The 18,956-nt window shown below is 40.8% G+C and overlaps 1 protein-coding gene across 1 annotated transcript; it reads left to right on the top strand.

Moving 5' to 3' along the window:
* Positions 1-4,265: 4,265 nt before the first annotated feature.
* Positions 4,266-8,085, top strand: LOC137737157 (probable splicing factor 3A subunit 1). The gene is made up of 3 exons (XM_068476547.1): positions 4,266-4,392; positions 5,073-7,222; positions 7,348-8,085. The coding sequence occupies exons 2-3, from the start codon at positions 5,078-5,080 to the stop codon at positions 7,615-7,617; spliced, it is 2,415 nt and encodes an 804-aa protein (XP_068332648.1). The 5' UTR covers positions 4,266-4,392; positions 5,073-5,077; the 3' UTR covers positions 7,618-8,085.
* Positions 8,086-18,956: the final 10,871 nt, after the last annotated feature.

Raw genomic sequence — 18,956 nt, 5'->3', positions numbered from 1 at the left:
AATTACCATGTGACTAATACAATTAACTCATGCTTAGGTATGTTTTGTGGGAAATTTAACAATTTGGTTCTATGCTAACTTCATACCTAACCATCCCTTGACAACCTTTCAAGCTTATCCAACCTGATTGTGGGGCATGGCACTGTCCTATACTGTCCAATGGTACTAATTTTACCATAAAAGGAAACCTTATACTCACTTGTTCCGAAAGAACGCCTTTTGAGCTTTAAGGATATTCGAAAGCATTATTACCATATTGAAACCAATGTAGAAAATGGAGTAAAATTCCTTCGCATATTACCATATTGCACTTCCTGCGAATATAGCTAGCAGCATATTCTAGACATGATGAAACACTTGACGAGTGGATTACACCCATTTAGGCCCACTGTGTGGCCCGCCAGAAATTCAAAGGAATTTTCGCTGTGGATGTACGTTTGGGATATCTAGGATGATTTGTGATCCACCATTTTAGGCATCCTCTTACCAGAAGTAAAGACATCATACCTGGAAGCGTAACATGCCTTAGCATCCTCCAACTTTTCTACAAAGGATTCAAGGGGACATTTATTGACTGATTCAACCACCCTGCAGACTATTTAGATACTTTATAGTACTGGTTGATGCTTTTACACGTTGGTCACACATGTGGCTATTGTCCACAAGCTGCATTCTCCACACTAGTGGCTTAGATTAACAAGCTCAGGCTTCACCACCCTAATCATTTGATCAAACCTATTTGATTGGATAAGTTGGAAAATTTAGATTGAAAACTTTCGATGGATATTGCATGTCGGTTGGCTTTTTGAAGTTGAACATCAAGTACCCCATGTTTATACCCAAAACGACCCAGCAAAAGCATTCAATAAACGCCTTCAAATGATTGCACGATAATTGTTCATACATACCAAGTTCTCCGATCCCTGCTTAGGGCCATGCAATATGGCAAGCAACCATGTTGGTCCGCCTGAGGTCGGTCACGACCCAACCTTATAGAGCGTGTGTCAGTTGGTTACCATACGAACCCGACATATCACATCTGTGCATCTTTGGTTGTGCTATGTCGGTTATGATTCTCTTTCTAATATTCGTTACTTAGAACCTTTTGACAAACGATCTCTTTACGACTCGTTTTGCGAATTGTCACTTTTATGAGACAGTCTTCCTGCCGTTAGGGAGAGATAAGAACGTCAACATTCCTACAGAACGACGCGAATTATCATGGACATCTCTACTATGTCTCATCTCAATCCCAATCTAGATAGTTAGAGTATAACTAGACACTTCCTCTGATCTAGTAAAAAGTGACGAGATCACATATACCAGCTGCAAATGTGCCTACAAAGATGTGTACTAAATGTACACGGATCTTCATTCCGAAATTAGGAATGCCATTACTGTGGCTGACCCTTGTACACTAGTGGCTAGCCAATCAATCTGTCCTACACCAGAAGCGTGGTAGATCACTCAGTTCAAGGATTCACTTCCCCAAAATTGGAGGAACATGGCATGAACGAATCCGTCCCTTGATCGCTGTCTCAATCATTTCCATCTCATGAGATTAAATTTGGATTACTCCCGAGACCTGAAGTTCTTGGTCCAGTATACTAGTTTGGATGAGATATGGAATTGGAATGAGAATATCATAGATGATGTTTCATTTATATGGTAACTACCGACATAAATGAAAAGCAACGAACTACGTTCTGTTGATTAGTTCGATGTAGAATTGATTAGTTAACTAGAAGAATCAATCTATGACGAATGAGATGAATGAAATAGTACGAATGACGCCTTGTGGCGCAAGGCTTCTTTTATACACCATGTGATTAATTGCAGCATTACAAACGTGGTTGTAGTATCTTTGGGATCTTGATACGAAAACTACATGGAGTTTCCAAATGACTTATATGTACTGATTTAAATAGTTCTTGACCACAAGAACACCCTCTCGTTTTTTATGAGGCCTTCACTTTATGGATGTAGAACTATCCAGGTGGATGTGGTATACCCGTCTAAGTGAATATTTGATCAGTTAGGAATATATGCCCATGCATGTACAAAATCCAAAATTGCTAGAGTTGAGAATACTGACTCGCACCTAAAGTCGGACTTTAAGATGAATGATCTTGGGAAAACTAGACATTACCTCGACCTGAAGTTTCAAGCTAGTTCTGATGGTATTCTGGTCCACACTCAAACTAGACCCAGAAGGTGTTATGTCTGAGTATACCCTAATCATCTGTACACTAGATGCGAATGAGAACTTTATGGAGGATATGGAGCATAAGGTTCCATATTGGAACGTGAGGCAACCATAACTAAGTACAATTGACGTTTGTTGTACTGAGCTCAATGCACTAGATTAGACATCTTATGCGTTGATAATCTTTTGGCATAAAACAGCATTGCGCTTACACGCTACCACTAAATTGGTGTTAAAGACATTTTTCCATTACTACGGATTTTGGCTTATTTATCCCTTTCTCAAAATAGATCACACCCCCCTTGATTTTCGGAATGATGCCTACCTTATGGGATTCTCTGAATCAAACTAACTATCTGACCGTACAAGGTACGTTCTCAAATGGTTGTCTTTACGATTAAGGAACATCGCAATATCTTGAAGGTCAACCAGATAGACATTTGTTGTGAAACCTTTGAATCATTCCAAGACTCACTGTATCTCATCACGTGAGAGATATGGTTAAGAACTCTTGTTGAGCATATTCAAAATCTTTACGATTTTCATCCATCGTTGAGTCCCAACAACGATCCATGAAGACAATGCTGTATGTATCGACCAAATCATGATACATCTAACAAGTGAACACCAAACATATTATGTCTACATTAACATAAGCATCAGAAGATTGAAGTTAAGCAGTTTGATCCCAGACAACCTTGCCAACCTATACACGACGTCACTGCAGAAATCTACCTTCCAAAAGCTTGTTCGAGGAATTGGTATGCGTAACTTTCTCACTTGTGATGCTTGTAGTTTCATTTGGAAGTTTTGTCAAACTCAGGGGGAGTATCCAGAAGTATACCCACTTGACCTTAATGTACTATTTTTCCTACGATAAGGAGCATTTTTCCCACTAGGTTTTTGCTACCTGACTGGGTTTTGACGAGTCACACATCCTGGGTTGATCATACCTTTATGTACGTTCTACTTGCGTAACGAAGACGTATAGTTTTGACTTAATGCAACTTCTCACTTTTCTCCTTTGACTATGGGCTTTTGTCCCACGTTGGGTTTTGCGATAGCGATGTTTTGTGAGTTTTACCACCCATGCATTCTTCCATTTGTTTTGAGACTCGCATTCGCTACTTGTACCGATTAGACGAGACGACTTAATCAACTGCTTCTACATTTGCCTGAAGATCCGATGCGCCATCTACTGGAGTATTTGCACACTCAGGGGGGAGTGATGTGACATAAGTTCTAATACATATTGTGATTGTGTAAATCCTAAGTAGAGATAGATTAGGAATCCTTTGAGATCTAAAAGATCTTTCCTAATAGACTTTGTATTACTTGGAGAGCAAGTTTCTCTCCTCCTTATTACTATAAATAAAGGCCCAAGGACTGAGGAATTAACACACAATTCCTCAAGTCCATTCTCCACTCTCTTTCTCTCCATGCTGCACCCCTCAAATAAATATAGGTCACAACAAAATTTTCAAGTTTTTTTGTCTGCAACAAACGGTTCAAAAACCACCATTCCCCACTTCTATTTTGTCCATCATCCCAACTTCTATTTTTCCTATGCACAATTCCAACAAACTAAAAATATTACTTTTCAAAATCAATTTAATAAACAAAAAACTTACATTTTCATTCCATATAATAATATATATCAAAAAGAACAAAGTTCTTTCCAAACAGAAAAATAACCTACATGTCCAAATAAAATAAGTAACACATGTAAGTGGTAGATTGTTTTGATAGTTAAAGCTATGGTTTTGATAATTTACCCCTAAAAATTCCAATATAATTCCCATTGAAAAATTTGAGAAACACCACCATCCATGGTCGTTGATGACCTCGAGGGAATATTTTGAGCTCACATGGATGGGTTTCGTTAGAAATAATGAAAGAGTACATCGGTGTGTTAGGCTTTTAGTTATTGCGTGTAGAGATAAAAAAAATGAATATTTATTTTCTTTTTATTATTTATTTAAAGACAAATTTGAAAGTTTAGTGGAGAAATTTTTTTAATTGGATGTTAAAATAAGATAAGTCGGTCCAAATAAAATCAAATAAACACGGTTATTGCAGTGCATATTTCGTTCGCATAAACCCGCCCATTCATCCTCTCTCTCTCACACACAGAGTAGGGCTTCGAAACCCTAGAAGAGGTGGAATCATCTGGTTAGAACCCTAAGGTACTCTCTCTCTCTCTCTCTCTCTCTCTCTCTCTCTCTCTCTTTCTGCCTTAAACCCTAATACTTTCGTCCTCCCAAAAGTTCTAAGATCCCGTTTGTCGCCCACATCGGAAGTACAGGGCAGGGCAGGGCGGACGAATCTCTCAACTAGGCTTTGCTACAAAATTTTATGTTTGTTTTGCTTAATGGTGCAATCGTTTTTATTTTTATTTTCTGGTGCTTGATTCCTATCTGGGTTTGAGGTTCTCATTCAATTAACACTAAATTTTTGAGATTCAGAAGTTATTATTCCGAATTGGGTTTCCTTTTACTTCGAAAAATAGAAGATTTCTTTGTATTTGATAGAGGATTAGTGTCTATGGTTAATACTGTATATATGCAGATGGGTTTATCGGATTTTTTTAGTAATTTGGATGTCTTACTTTCAGTATGACTGTTTGTGTTCCCATCTTTTTCAGATCCATCTTCGAAATTTGGCTATCAGAGTGAATTAGTTTTCTGTATTTAGTAGTATGACAGCTCGGTTCTTGCAAAATTGGTCTTATGCGTATATATAAATGCTTCGACATTTAATATGAGTGTTTTTGGAATTGTAATGTGCAGGTTGTGGTTTGGACAAGGCTGTTTTTATGCCTGTTAATTAGCCGATTTCATACTAAAGTGTTCTGTTTTTTCTGTAGGGAAAATGATAGGGTCCATTTTGCCCTTACCGGCTCCTCCTTCTGATGGAGACCTTGGGCCTCTTCCGGAATCCCAAGTGACTGAACTTAGTCAGGATGAGAACCAATTGAACGAGGAGCTGAGCAAAGCCAACTCTACTTCAGTTGCAACGCATACCAGGGCTATTGGTATCATACATCCTCCTCCAGACATTAGAAACATTGTTGACAAAACTGCCCAATTTGTGGCAAAGAATGGACCAGAGTTTGAGAAAAGGATTATGGCTAATAATACCGGAAATGCAAAGTTCAGTTTCTTGATTTCGACAGATCCCTACCATGCATATTATCAACATCGGTTGTCTGAATTCCGTGCCCAGAATCAGTCTTCTGGACAGCAACCATCTACACAGCCTGCAGATTCTGCTTCACCTGAGTCTGCCCCACCAGCTCCAGCTGCAGATGGTGAAGCAGGAACCCCAAAGCCTGATCCCTCTGCCCAGTTTAGACCTGTTCGCAAAGTGCTCGAACCACCACAAGCTGAGGAGTATACTGTTCGTCTTCCTGAAGGTATTACCGGGGAAGAGTTGGATATTATTAAGCTCACAGCGCAGTTTGCAGCTCGAAATGGGAAAACATTTTTGCAAGGATTGACAAGCAGGGAAATGAATAACCACCAGTTCCATTTTCTGAAGCCTATGCATAGCATGTTCACATTTTTCACTTCTCTGGCTGATGCATATTCTAAGGTGTTGATGCCTCCGGAGAATTTGCAAGATAAGCTTAAGAAAAGTGTTGCAGACATGACAACTGTGCTCGAAAGGTGTGTCCATCGACTGGAGTGGGAGCGTTCACAAGAGCAGGCAAGACAGAAGGCTGAAGATGAGATTGAGCAGGAAAGAATACAAATGGCTATGATTGATTGGCATGATTTTGTTGTGGTTGAAACAATAGACTTTGCAGATGATGAGGATGAGGATTTACCTCCTCCGATGACCCTTGAGGAGGTTATAAGGAGAAGCAAGGTTGCCGATATGGAAGAGGACATTGTTGAGCCTGGTAAGGAGGTGGAAATGGAAATGGATGAAGAAGAGATGCAACTTGTTGAAGAGGGCTTGAGGACAGCCAGACTTGAAGAGAATGATGATGAAAAGAGGAACGAGAATATGGTGACAGAGGATCCAGAACCACCAATGAGAATTGTGAAGAACTGGAAGAGACCTGAGGACAGGATCCCTGCAGAAAGAGACCCAACAAAGTATGTCATTTCCCCAATCACTGGAGAGCTCATCCCTATCAATGAGATGTCTGAACACATGAGGATTTCTCTCATTGATCCAAAATACAAAGAGCAAAAGGAAAGGATGTTTGCTAAGATTCGGGAGACTACTCTTGCTCAAGATGATGAAATCTCAAGAAACATTGTGGGCCTTGCACGAACCCGTCCTGATATTTTTGGTACCACAGAGGAAGAAGTGTCTAATGCTGTCAAGGCTGAGATTGAGAAAAAGAAAGATGAGCAACCAAAGCAAGTCATCTGGGATGGTCACACTGGAAGTATTGGCCGCACAGCAAATCAAGCAATGTCGCAGAATATCAATGGAGAGGACCAAAATGATGGTCTTAACAATGATGCTAGGAACCTTCCTGGTCCTGCAGCTCCTCCTCCAAAGCCTGGTGTGCCTTCAATTCGTCCTCTTCCTCCACCACCTGGTCTTGCCTTGAATCTACCTCGTCCTCCAAACACAGTCCAGTATTCTGCTCCAACTAGTGGCGGTCTCCCTGCACCTCCACCAAGGCCCCCGGTTGTCCAATATCAATCAATTCGACCACCTGGACCCCCAATGCCCATGAGTTCTGGACAGCAGCCCCTTATGCTCAATCGACCACCTCCTATGCATCCATCCATGTCTATGAATGCACCTGCTATTTCTGTACCACCTCCACCTGGTTCTCAGTTTACACCAATGCAAGTTCCCCGACCTTATATGCCTCTTCCTGTTCCTCCACCTACAATGCAAATGATGCCACCCCCACCTTTGCCTCAGGGAATGCCTCCACCACCACCCGAAGAAGCTCCTCCACCGCTTCCAGAAGAACCTGAGCCAAAGCGGCAGAAGCTTGATGATTCAATGCTTATTCCAGAAGATCAGTTTCTGGCACAGCATCCGGTATGGATTTCTTCCTGTCCTTGTCTTTCTACTGTAAATTCTTTAGTTAGTGTTGTGCTATTGTATAATGGACTGTTGGTAGCCTGACAGAAACTATTCCGTTTATATTTTATTTTTGGTTACAGGGACCTGTTCGCATCACAGTATCTGTGCCCAATGTTGATGAAGGTAATCTAAAGGGACAACTTTTGGAGATCTCGGTGCAGTCTTTATCAGAAACTGTTGGTAGTTTGAAAGAGAAAATTTCTGGGGAGATCCAGCTTCCAGCAAACAAACAGAAGTTGAGTGGAAAACCTGGTTTTCTCAAGGACAACATGTCACTTGCATATTACAATGTTGGAGCAGCTGAAACACTTACTCTTTCATTGAGGGAGCGTGGTGGAAGAAAGAGATGAAAATATTATCTGCCCTTGCGATTAAGGTTTTTGCTAGAATTTTCTAGTTACCATGAGAATGCGCAATTTATCATGTGGGGTTGTTTTATTCTACTTTCTTTGATTTTACATGGGAGATCATATGTTTGTTTTGTATTGACACAATGATTTTGCTAGACATATTATTGTTGTCATTAAACTGATTGCTAGTGTCGCATCTACTACAGATTGGGTGCCTCGGGGAGTGTCTTTCAAGGACAATGGGAAGTAGATGAGTTTCTTTTACTTAGCCATAGCAAGTTATCTGATTATATATATCTACTACTACGTTTTGCAAAGCAGTTCTTTTCCTAGGATGTATGTGCCGCCAATGGTCTTATTATGATTTTGATGTCCTTAGAAGCGTTCTTGGTGTTAGAAAACCTTTGATTATTTTGAGTTAATTTCATTCCTCACAATCAATTATTATGCTGAAAGATTTTGCTGTTAGCGAAGGTTGATATTTGGGGTCTTCTTTTCTAGTATTTAGTTTCAATTTGTTGAGTTAAGCCACATTGTGCATTTAGCAAAGAGCACAGAAGCTTGTGTTATTTTGCACTGATGTTATCCGTGAACTACAGGATAGAGGCTTTAGAGGTACTTGTGGCCATAAGTGGGTCTGTGCAGCCATTCTATAAGCATCCTCGGCAAGGTAAGATGTGTTTTCGTCTTTCCATTTTCATGTAGAATTCCTTGTGCACGCCATTTCTTTTTGCAGCATGGACTGGAACCATGGGGTTTGATTGCGGTAACCATGTCTAAAGGAATGAGCAGGATTTAAAATGTTGTATTTTCTATAGGATTATTAGAGCAGTGGTCAAATAGCTCCCCTAGGTTATGCTTGATATTAGTTTTAGATTTGCATTTCAAACCTCACTTTGAGCCCTTTTTCCTTGGTCATTTATTGGAAACTAGAAGAAAAATGTCGTCTGTCGAGACGTCCATGAACTCTTATATATCATATGCTGTTTTTGGTTACTGTTATATTCTATATCGAGATGTACTTGACAATTAAGGAAAATCTTGACCGTACAGAATGCTTAGCGTCATGGTCGTGCATGAGGTCCCCTGTGTCTCTGTGAATTGCACAACAAAGTCTGCAGGGTCCAAATCCAAGTCTTGTCCACCCGAAATATGTTCAGCGTCGTGGTCGTGCGTGAGTTTAAGTTTAACCAAATAGGATCAACATTCTCATGTTTAATTTTTGTATCACGTGTATCAGTGAATGCAGTTGGAATCGATCATTTGTTACACTTATAAAAAATGGTTAATATGACACGTGCGCCACGTGGTGATGCACTCGTACCATGTAAGTTGTTTCCCTATTAGAGAGTATTCACCAACACAAGTAGGTCTTACTGTCATGTGGTCCACAAAAGCTCCATGTAAAATGCAAAATACGGTAAGAGTATCATTTTTGTAGAATAAAAGAGGACGATAACAATCAAAAGAGAGTTTGGAATCAATCTTAAAAAAAAAATGCTAGTGGTTGATTGCCTTATGCAGAGGATAGGGATTCGGGAGCGGGAGAGACTTGGAAGCGTGAAAACTCAACGAATCCCGATTTGGGAGAGGCATATATTCACTAATTAAATACATGCTAAAAATATTAAAATAGATGACATATAAGTAAATATGCAAAATTATACAAATTTTAATATTAGTTTTCCTTTTAAAATAAAAAACACAGCTCCTCTACCTTCCAATTAGTCATCAAGAATCAGTAAGATCATTCCAAAGCCATTACCCTCAGGCAGTGACGGATCCAGAATTTTTAACTCGGGGGTCCCAATAATAAAGGTCAAAAAATTTATAGACAAAAATAACATTGAAAAGTTAAATATGATGCCTTTCATTCAAAAATCATACACAAAACAACATTTCAAGCTATAAAATCATAATTCAAGCGTCCACGACGATGTTTCATAGTCTGAAAATGTTCTATGATAGCTTCATTACTAATACATGAAAAAACATCTTTCTTAATATAAACAAATAAGATATCACTCAACCATGGATCTCTTATTACAAGTTGTCCATCAATATCTTATATAATTTAATTGGGATTAGATTAGAATTCTAAAAAACTTACTTGAATTTTGAACCAAATAGTGGTGGAGTGGAGAATTGAAACTAGTGGAGGTATGATATTGGACTTATGTAATTATAATATGGGATTGGGTCATGGGTGGGATTAGAAATTAGGGTTTTGAAATGGGGGGAAAAAGGGAACCAAATAATGGGGAATTGAGGAAAAGCAGCGGGGAAAAAGAGAACTTTGGGGAAAGATGTGGGGCTCAGCCGCTCAAGGGCTGGGCTTTAAAATTAAAACAATATGGAGTCATTAGTCATGGACAAACGACATGGTTTGTTTTCTCTCTTTTTTTATTATTTATTATTTTTATAAACTTAAAACAATTGGCCAAAACACTGCCGTTTTGGACCAATTGTTAAAAACCCCTATTTTCTTTCTTTTTCCCCATTGTCTTCTTCTCCGTTGCAACTTGAAACTTGCACAGCAGCATAGACCTCGTGTTCGGGTCGCTGAGGGGTCCTGGGACCTCCCAAGTCCCTCTGTAAGTTTGCCACTGCCCTCAGTAGAAACTTGCATTGCCATGCAAAACTCCCCCTCACCATAGCCCTAATTCAGCCCTAATGTCATCATATTTTCATATATTTTTTTTGGATTTTCTATGTGCGAATAGGTTAAATGCAATCAATTATATTTGTTTGTACTATACTTGACCAATCCCGAAACTACTGAGCACCAGTCAACAGTATACCGTCAAGGACCCACAAGACTTTCCCTCCAACCAGGAGGCCAATCACAACGCGACACGTATCAATATCAGAGGTCAATCACAGCGCAACACGTGTCGATATCATAGACCAATCATAGCACGACACGTGTCAATGTCAGAATAAAGCTAGAAACTCTCTTCTATAAAAGGGGATCATTCTCCCACAATAATGCCTAATGTTATTGGTACTAAACTATTCACTAGAACTCACTAAAGGAGAGCTTGAACCTATGTATTTGTGTAAACCTTTCACAATTAACGAGAGCTCCTCTACTCCGTGGACGTAGCCAATCTGGGTAAACCACGTACATCCTGTGTTTACTTCTCTGTCTCTATCTCTTTACATACTTATCCACACTGGTGACCGGAGTAATCTAACGAAGGTCACAAACTTAACACTTTCTGTTGTACTAAGGTCCTCGCTGATTTTGTGCATCAACATTTGGCGCCGTCTATGGGAAGCACACTTACTCCTACTCTCTTCAGCTTTGTCAAGCTAGTTTCCACCATTCGTACAATCTCTTTTGACCAGGCATCCCTCTCCAACATGGGGAGCGAAGGAAGCCACAACACACAGAATGACACTTTCTTCGCAGTGTAAGGCAGCGAAAGAAGGAACAAAAGAAATTCGCTTTTCAAGTTAAAGTCAAAGACCTAGAGGCTTAGAACAACAGGATAACAATGAAGAATGAGGTCCTTCAGGAGCAGTATGAGAAGCTCTTCGAGATGCTTCATGAGGCTAGGCATACTCAAACGCACGAGCTCATCGCCCTCGTGGAAGTCAACCATTAACTGGGTGCCCCCCAACATGGAGGGTCACCGATCTTCGACATGATTGTTCCTAATGAGAAGCGAGCTAATCATCAAGGTGTTGATCAACGTGAGGCTTCTCTCAACCCAGTTGCTTGGACCCAAAGCGAGAGAAATGGAGTAAGACATCTCCTTGCAGAGGGAACAGAAGGATCGAAAGCCGTTTATCGTGACTGTCGAGACTTCCTAAGACAACGTCGAGAGAATCCCATCCACATAAGTTCAAAGATCAATGACCCAACCCAAGGGTTTCTGAAAGACTCGGTCTTCTCCCACGACCCAGGCTAGCTGTTAATCTAGGAAAGGAGCGACAAGTCCCAGAGGAACATGAACGTACAGGGGACTCGGAAGTATTCTGATAGACTTACTCTAGAAGTCAATACGGTGAGTCCAAGGAAAAATCACACGTTCTTGATCAAACTTTCCTACTTCTAAGAGGCAATGGAGACTTACAGAAGAAAACTCCAATAGTACATGACTCTACTCATGACCCCCTTGTCCTTCAGCCCCTTGAGGAAGTAAACAAGTTGAAGGCTGAACTTCAGGCCGAGATACCTGAGTGGAACCAATCTAGGCCTGGCCCTCTTATAAGGAGGATCCTCAACACCCCCTTCAAGTGAAGACAAAACAGAAACTCGGCTTACAACTCTACACTGGAATTGAGGATCCGATTGAACACCTTAATCTTTTTGAGTCCACTATGGCATACCGAATGCATACCGATGAAGAGCGATGTCTCATCTTCCCCTCTACCCTTTATGGTAGAGCTCTAAACTGGTATTGTCGTCTTCTACCTGAGACAGTAGACTCATTTGAGGAATTGAGGAAACTGTTTGTCTCTTAACACATCTTCCAGACCGATCGCTTGCACTTTGCAGATGACTTGTACACTATTCGCCAGAAGCCAAATGAGTCACCGCAAAAGTATGTCGGCCGCTTCAGCCATGAATATTCTCGCTGCGCTGAGGCAGATGATAAGACCGCCCTCAAGGCCTTTATGGCAAGCCTACGTGACTGTTTCTTCAAGTACATGATCAATGCCAACACTTGGAAGACGTACTCTGAGGTGATGGCACAGGCTTACAACCACGCCTCCGCCGAGGCAAGGACATATCAAGGGAAACCTCATACAACCACCCCTTATTAGCAAGTGGGGAGTGAGAGCTAGATCCAGCTAAATGAGAAGACCTCAACCTTCCAAACGGCAACGACACCTCTTCCTGCCTTACTTAATGCTTCGCCAAGACAACAGACATATCGACCTCAGGGTAAGAGGAAAGATTTCCATCCTCACTAGTCCCATTTTAGTAAGAAGAGTAAGGGGCACTATCGCGATAACCAAGGTATCGCCACGATAATGCCCACCCCCAGGCAGTCAACGCAGTGGGCCAAACACATGTCAAGACAGACCCTACCCAGAGGTATGAGACGTACACACCTTTGAACGTCACATGTGCAGCCATTTACCCCAGTATAGCTCACCTGATACCAAAGCCAAAGCCGAGGCAGCCATATTACAAGTCCATGAAGAACACGGGTGTGTTTTGCTACTACCACAAGTATAACGGCCATGATGGCGAAAAGTGTATCACCCTCCGTGATCATATTGAAGTTTTAGCACGTGAAGGAAAAATTGATCAATTCCTCTTTCACCCTCCAAGGGATAACCGTAACCAACGCCAAATGAATGTGATATATCATCTACCCTCACAACGACCCACTGATCGTGGAGGCTCACATAGCCAACTTTGATGTATGACGAATCCTGGTGGACACGGAGGCTTCGGTCAATATTATGTTTGCTGAAGCTTTTAGGGCACTTAATGTAGCTGAACACTTGCTCGATCACTTAGTTTCTCCTCTGATAAGCTTTTCTGGTGATGTCGTGCAACCTTTAGGGAACGTACATTTACCCTTCACCATCGGTACAGGCCCTTACACAGCCACCATCACCTTTAACTTCATGGTGGTTGATTGCCTAATGACATACAATGTCATCTTTGGGTGCACGGGTATCAATGATCTCAAGGCCATGGTATCCACATATATGTTGTTGATGAAATTTCCAACCCCCTATGGCAACGGTTACATCAAAGGAGATCAACTTAGTGCACGATCATGTTACAACATTTCAATCAAACAATAGCACTTGCCTGTGCCCAAAGAAACACTTTTTATACATGACCAAGTTATAAATACCAGCTTGAACAAAGCCAACTTGGATCTTCATGGTGGTAACAGTCAACCCGACGATCCTCGAGATGACTCTTTCACCCAGCAAGCACAACCTACTGAAGAGTTAGAGAAGGTCTCTATCTCAAAAGATTTTCTGGATGGCATAGTGAAGATTGGCACCACTTTGTCACCACCCTTTCGGTTGCCATTGATCTCTTTTTTGCAAGAGAACACTGAAGTCTTCGCTTGGTCATACGAAGACATGCTAGGCATCTTTCCCGATATCATCTGTCATCGCTTGAGTATTGATCCCAAGACCAAGTCGGTGAGACAGAAGTGAAGATCTTATGACGCTGAACGATACGAGGCAATGAAGGCAGAAGTTGAAAAACTCAAAAGCATAGGCTTTGTCCATGAAGTCAATTATCCAATGTGGGTAAATATGGTCCTTGTTAAGAAAAATCTAACCAAGGAAAATCTCTTGCTTCGAAAGATCTTGTGGAGAATGTGTGTCGATTACATCGACTTACACAAAGGATGCCCGACGGACAGGTCTCTCATTCCTCTCATTGATAGACTTATAGGCTCTACAGTAGGGTGTGAACTCTTGAGCTTCATGGATGCTTACTCAGGGTACAACCAAATCCTCATGAACCATTCGGACCAAGAACACACGGCCTTCACTACTGACAGAGGACTATATTGCTATAAAGTCATGCCATTTGGCCTAAAGAATGCAAGGGCGACTTATCAGAGATTAGTCAATTCAATGTTCGTTGAATAGATTGGGAAGAACATGGAAGTTTATGTTGTTGATATGTTAGTCAAAAGCAAACATGCTGACATCACCAACCTATCTGAAACCTTCTTCATCCTGAAGAAGTATCGAATGAGGTTGAACCTCAACAAATGCGCCTTCGGCGTGGGCTTCGGAAAATTCTTGGGCTTCATGATTAGCTAACGAGGCATTGAAGTTAACCCAAGAAGATCAAAGAAATCATTGATATGAAAGAACCAGTAACTTCAAAAAACATCCAGAGCCTTACTGGCAAGGTGGTAGCCTTGACCAGGTTCATCTCTAAGGCTATAGACAAATGCGCTCTTTTTTTTCAAATCGCTTAAGGGAAGTAAGAAGTACATTACGTGGACTGATGAATGTGCCGAAACATTTAAGAACCTCAAGGAGTACATGAGTAAAGCCCTTTTGCTTTCCAAACTTGAAGTTGGTAACACCCTAATTGTCTATCTGTTTGTCTCGGCTTTAGCAATCAGTTCTGTCCTCATTCGAAATGATGATAGTATCGAACGACCTGTCTACTATGCTAGTAAGGCTCTACAAGATGCAGAGACATGATACTCTAACATTGAGAAACTAGCTTTAGCATTAGTCATGTCTGCTCGGAAACTTCGCCCCTACTTCCAAGCACACTCCATCATCGTACTTCCTAATCACCCCCTTCGACAAATACTTCAAAGTCCTGACATTTCGGGGCGAATGATCAAATAAGCGATAACACTGGGTAAGTTTGACATCTCCTACCAGCCAAAACCAGCTGAAAGGCGAAGCAGTTGCATATTTCATTGCCAAATTCACTTATCCTGCTGACATTACTTCCACACCTAAAGTAGTGGCTCCATTCCTCCCAGAAGTTCAGAAGGTAGAACCAACATCCCCAGTATGGACTCTATATATTGATGGCTCATCCAACCAACAGGGTTGTGGAGCAGGACTAGTCCTGACTACCCCCGACAAAGTGGCAATGGAGTATGCTTTTCGTTTCAAATTTAAGGCATCAAACAATGAGGCCAAGTACGAAGCCCTTTTAGAAGGCTTACATCTGACCAAACACCTTGGAGTTAAACAAATTGACATCTTCAATGACTCCCAGTTGGTGGTTAACCAGGTCACGAACAACTTTGATGCTAAGGATAACTCCATGGTAGCGTATCTTGCGCAAATGCATCTTTTGCTCAAGCACTTCCACTACCAGATCACCCAAGTCCCTCGAGTGGCAAATAGTCATGCAGACGCATTGGCTCGCCTCGCCTCAGCAGTGGAAGACAAGATTGGGAGAAAAATTTATGTCGAATTGTTGGCAGCACCAAGCACCATAGCCGCGGAAGCATGCAACTTACAACAAGGGGATAGTTGGATCACCCCGATTTATAAATTCCTTGCCCATGGCACCCTCCCAAATGATAAAGTCCAAGCTAAGCAAACTCGATACAAGTCTACCCGTTACTGATCATTAATGACCAACTCTACAAGCGAGGTTTTAACCTGCCATACCTAAGATGCTTTACACTTGCGGAGGCAAAAATTGTCCTTCGAGAAATATATGAAGGAGTCTGTGGAGATCATGCTGGATTTCAATCCCTAGCACACAAGGCTTTTTGCCAGGGATATTATTGGCAACACTCCACCAAGATGCCATCAGAATATCTCGCTTATGTGATAAGTGTTAACGCTATGCAACTATTCCTCACTCCCCTCCCGAACCCCTCACTCCTATGATCAACCCTTGGCCCTTGGCCCAGTGGGGACTTGATTTAATCGATCCAATGCATGTAGGGAAGGGCAAAGTTTGTTATGCAATCGTTGCAGTTGACTACTTCACAAAGTAGGCCGAAGTAGAACCCTTGACAACCATTACTGAGGCAAAAATAGAAGACTTCGTATGGAAGAACATCCTTTGCAGATTTGGCATTCCCAATGCGATAGTCACGGACAATTGGCGACAATTTAACAACAAGAAGTTCAGGGTGTTCTGTTCTAAGTTCAACATCAACTTATGTTTTGTCTCCCCAGCTCATCCCCAGTCTAATGGACAAGTTGAGGCCATCAACAAAATAATTAAGCGCACTTTGAAAACCAGCTTGGACAAGGCTAAAGGCTATTAGCTAGAATTCATACCCCAAGTTCTTTGGTCATACCACCTTCATATCTGACTTTAACAGGAGAAACTCCATTCTCACTTGCCTTTGGTACAGAGGCAGTTGTCCCAGTTGAGCTTGAGGAAGCAATGTTCCGAGTCCAGAACTACATGCAAAGTGAAAATGACAAACAACTCACCCTCAACTTGGATATAGTCGAGGAACACAGAAATCAGGCTCACTTGAGGAATGTCGCTTACAAGAAGCGCATCTCCAACTACTACGACTTAAGGGTCAAACCTCGCTCTTTCAAAGTGAGGGACTGGGTATTGAAATAAAGATTACTCTGTGACAGAGTTCCGAGTGAAGGCACACTCAGTCCAAACTAGGATAGACATTTGAAGTTGTTGGCATCAGTCGCCCTGGCTCCTACAAGCTCAGAAGCTCCGATGGCAAAACCCTTGGCCATCCATGGAACGCTGATCACTTAAAGTACTATTACAAGTAAACTCAGATTGTACAAGTGTTAAGCTACAGTCATTCGACATCCTATGTAATGAAGACCATTTGGCATGAATTCAATAAAGAGGTGATTTAGACAACTCGGTCTTAACTCTTTAACATTTCTAGCACTGGAATACTTGGTCTATGCTGACCTACCTCTATACTCTAACTTAGAGCTTCAACATGCATACTTTGACACAAAGTAAGTGATACTATGTGTTACAACCAACATGGTTCACATATCGAAAGCATGGATTCCTTCATGCATAGCAAAACATTCATAAGCATCACTCATGTCAATCAACATAAACATCATACATTTTAACACATTCATACATAAGCCAACTGAGCTTTGAAAGGGTTCAACATACTTTATGTCATTCGACACTTGCTACAATGTGCCTTGGCACCTTGCCACTCTTCTCACCAACTAGGTGGTGAAGGAACTCACCTTCGTGCCACTAACCAGGTAATGAAAGGTACAACCTATACTCTAAATATCATTCAGCAACTTGCCACTCTTATCACCAACTAGGTGATGAAGGAACTCACCTTCGCATCACCAACCAGGCGATGAAAAGTACAACTCGTACTATTAATAAACATTTTTGCCTCATCAACTCACCATTTTCCCCATCAACTAGGTGAGGAGTGGTACAACTTGTACTTGTGAACTTTTAGCATTCACAAATAATCAAAAACCCTCAAGCCTTACAACTCAAAAAGTGGATAAACAAGCTTAACTTAACCCAACTAGGGGAGCACTTATGGCCAACAAGGGTTATAGTCACAACAAAGTCTTATTACAAGCCAACAAAGGCTTCAGTGCATGATATACAAAGATCAAGCTCTTTAGCCCTCTTGTATCTGCTTCAAACATTTCCCCTCTATAACCATGCAAACACTACAACTCGTAGAAAGCTTCGCACACTCTTGATCAAGACTGTGCGAAGCAAAATCAATTTATATGGTTTCTCCAAACCTTCAACTACTGGCTACATCACAATCTCTTGCTCAAGAGTGTGGAAGCAAAATTTGTATATGTTGTCTCTCCCACATTTTCAAATTTCCAGTTTTCCCATAAAAAAAAAAAGAAAAAAAAAAGAAAAAAGAAAAAGGAAATTGGGAAATTCATCAACTTCAACAAATAAAGTTCATCTACAATTTTCAAAAGCTTCACACACTCTTGATCAAGATAGTGTGAAGCAAAATCAATTTATGGTCACAATAAAGCTTCATCAATGGAAGACAACTACCAATCTCAAAAGCTTCACACACTCTTGATCAAGATAGTGTGAAGCAAAACCAATTTAAGGTGCCCAACAAAGCTTCAACATCAAACAAAGCTTCATCAATGGAGATCAACTACAATTCTCAAAAGCTTCACACACTCTTGATCAAGATAGTGTGAAGCAAAATCAATTTATGGTGCCAACAAAACTTCACCTATAAACTTCAACACAAAAGCTTCACCTACAAAGCTTCAGCACTAAAGCTTCACCTATAAAGCTTCACCTACAAAGTTTCAACACAAAAGTTTCACCTACAAAGCTTCAACACAAAAACTTCACCTACAAAGCTTCAACACAAAAACTTCACCTACAAAAGCTTCACCTACAAAGTTTTAACATCAAAGCTTCACCTATTAAAAAAATATTTTCAAAAATTCGAAAATTCAAAATAAAATAAAATCAAAAATAAAAAAAAATCTAAAATAAATAAAAAAATCTAAAATTAAAAAAAAATTAAAAATAAAATAAAAAGGGCCTAGGCCTCCTCTTCTTTGGGCCTAACAACTTTCATACCAAATATATATGAAGGAGGAGTTTTGGGCTTCCACTTAGAAAGGAAAATGGTGAAGTTTTGTTACTTTGGAAAATTGGCTACTAGCAAGACATCTCCTTCGTCAACTCCCTTGACCAGAGACTTAGGGGACTCCTACCATATGCTACTACACCTCAATACTCGGAAGTTTCATGACTATTTAGTGTCTTGGATCTTTCAAGTCCCCAATCGAGAAGCTTTCCTTACTCGGGAAATTAAGGGAGCATTATTTCAACCTACATGATCCACCCACGAAGTTTCAACATGCAAACTCCAAACAAAAAAAAAAATTCAAAGAACTTGGTGAAGGATGCCTTAGTGTGTTTAACACAA

This window comes from Pyrus communis, chromosome 6 (genome assembly GCF_963583255.1).
Source record: "Pyrus communis chromosome 6, drPyrComm1.1, whole genome shotgun sequence".
Classification (NCBI taxonomy): domain Eukaryota; kingdom Viridiplantae; phylum Streptophyta; class Magnoliopsida; order Rosales; family Rosaceae; genus Pyrus; species Pyrus communis.
This window is presented reverse-complemented; position numbering and strand designations above follow the sequence as displayed.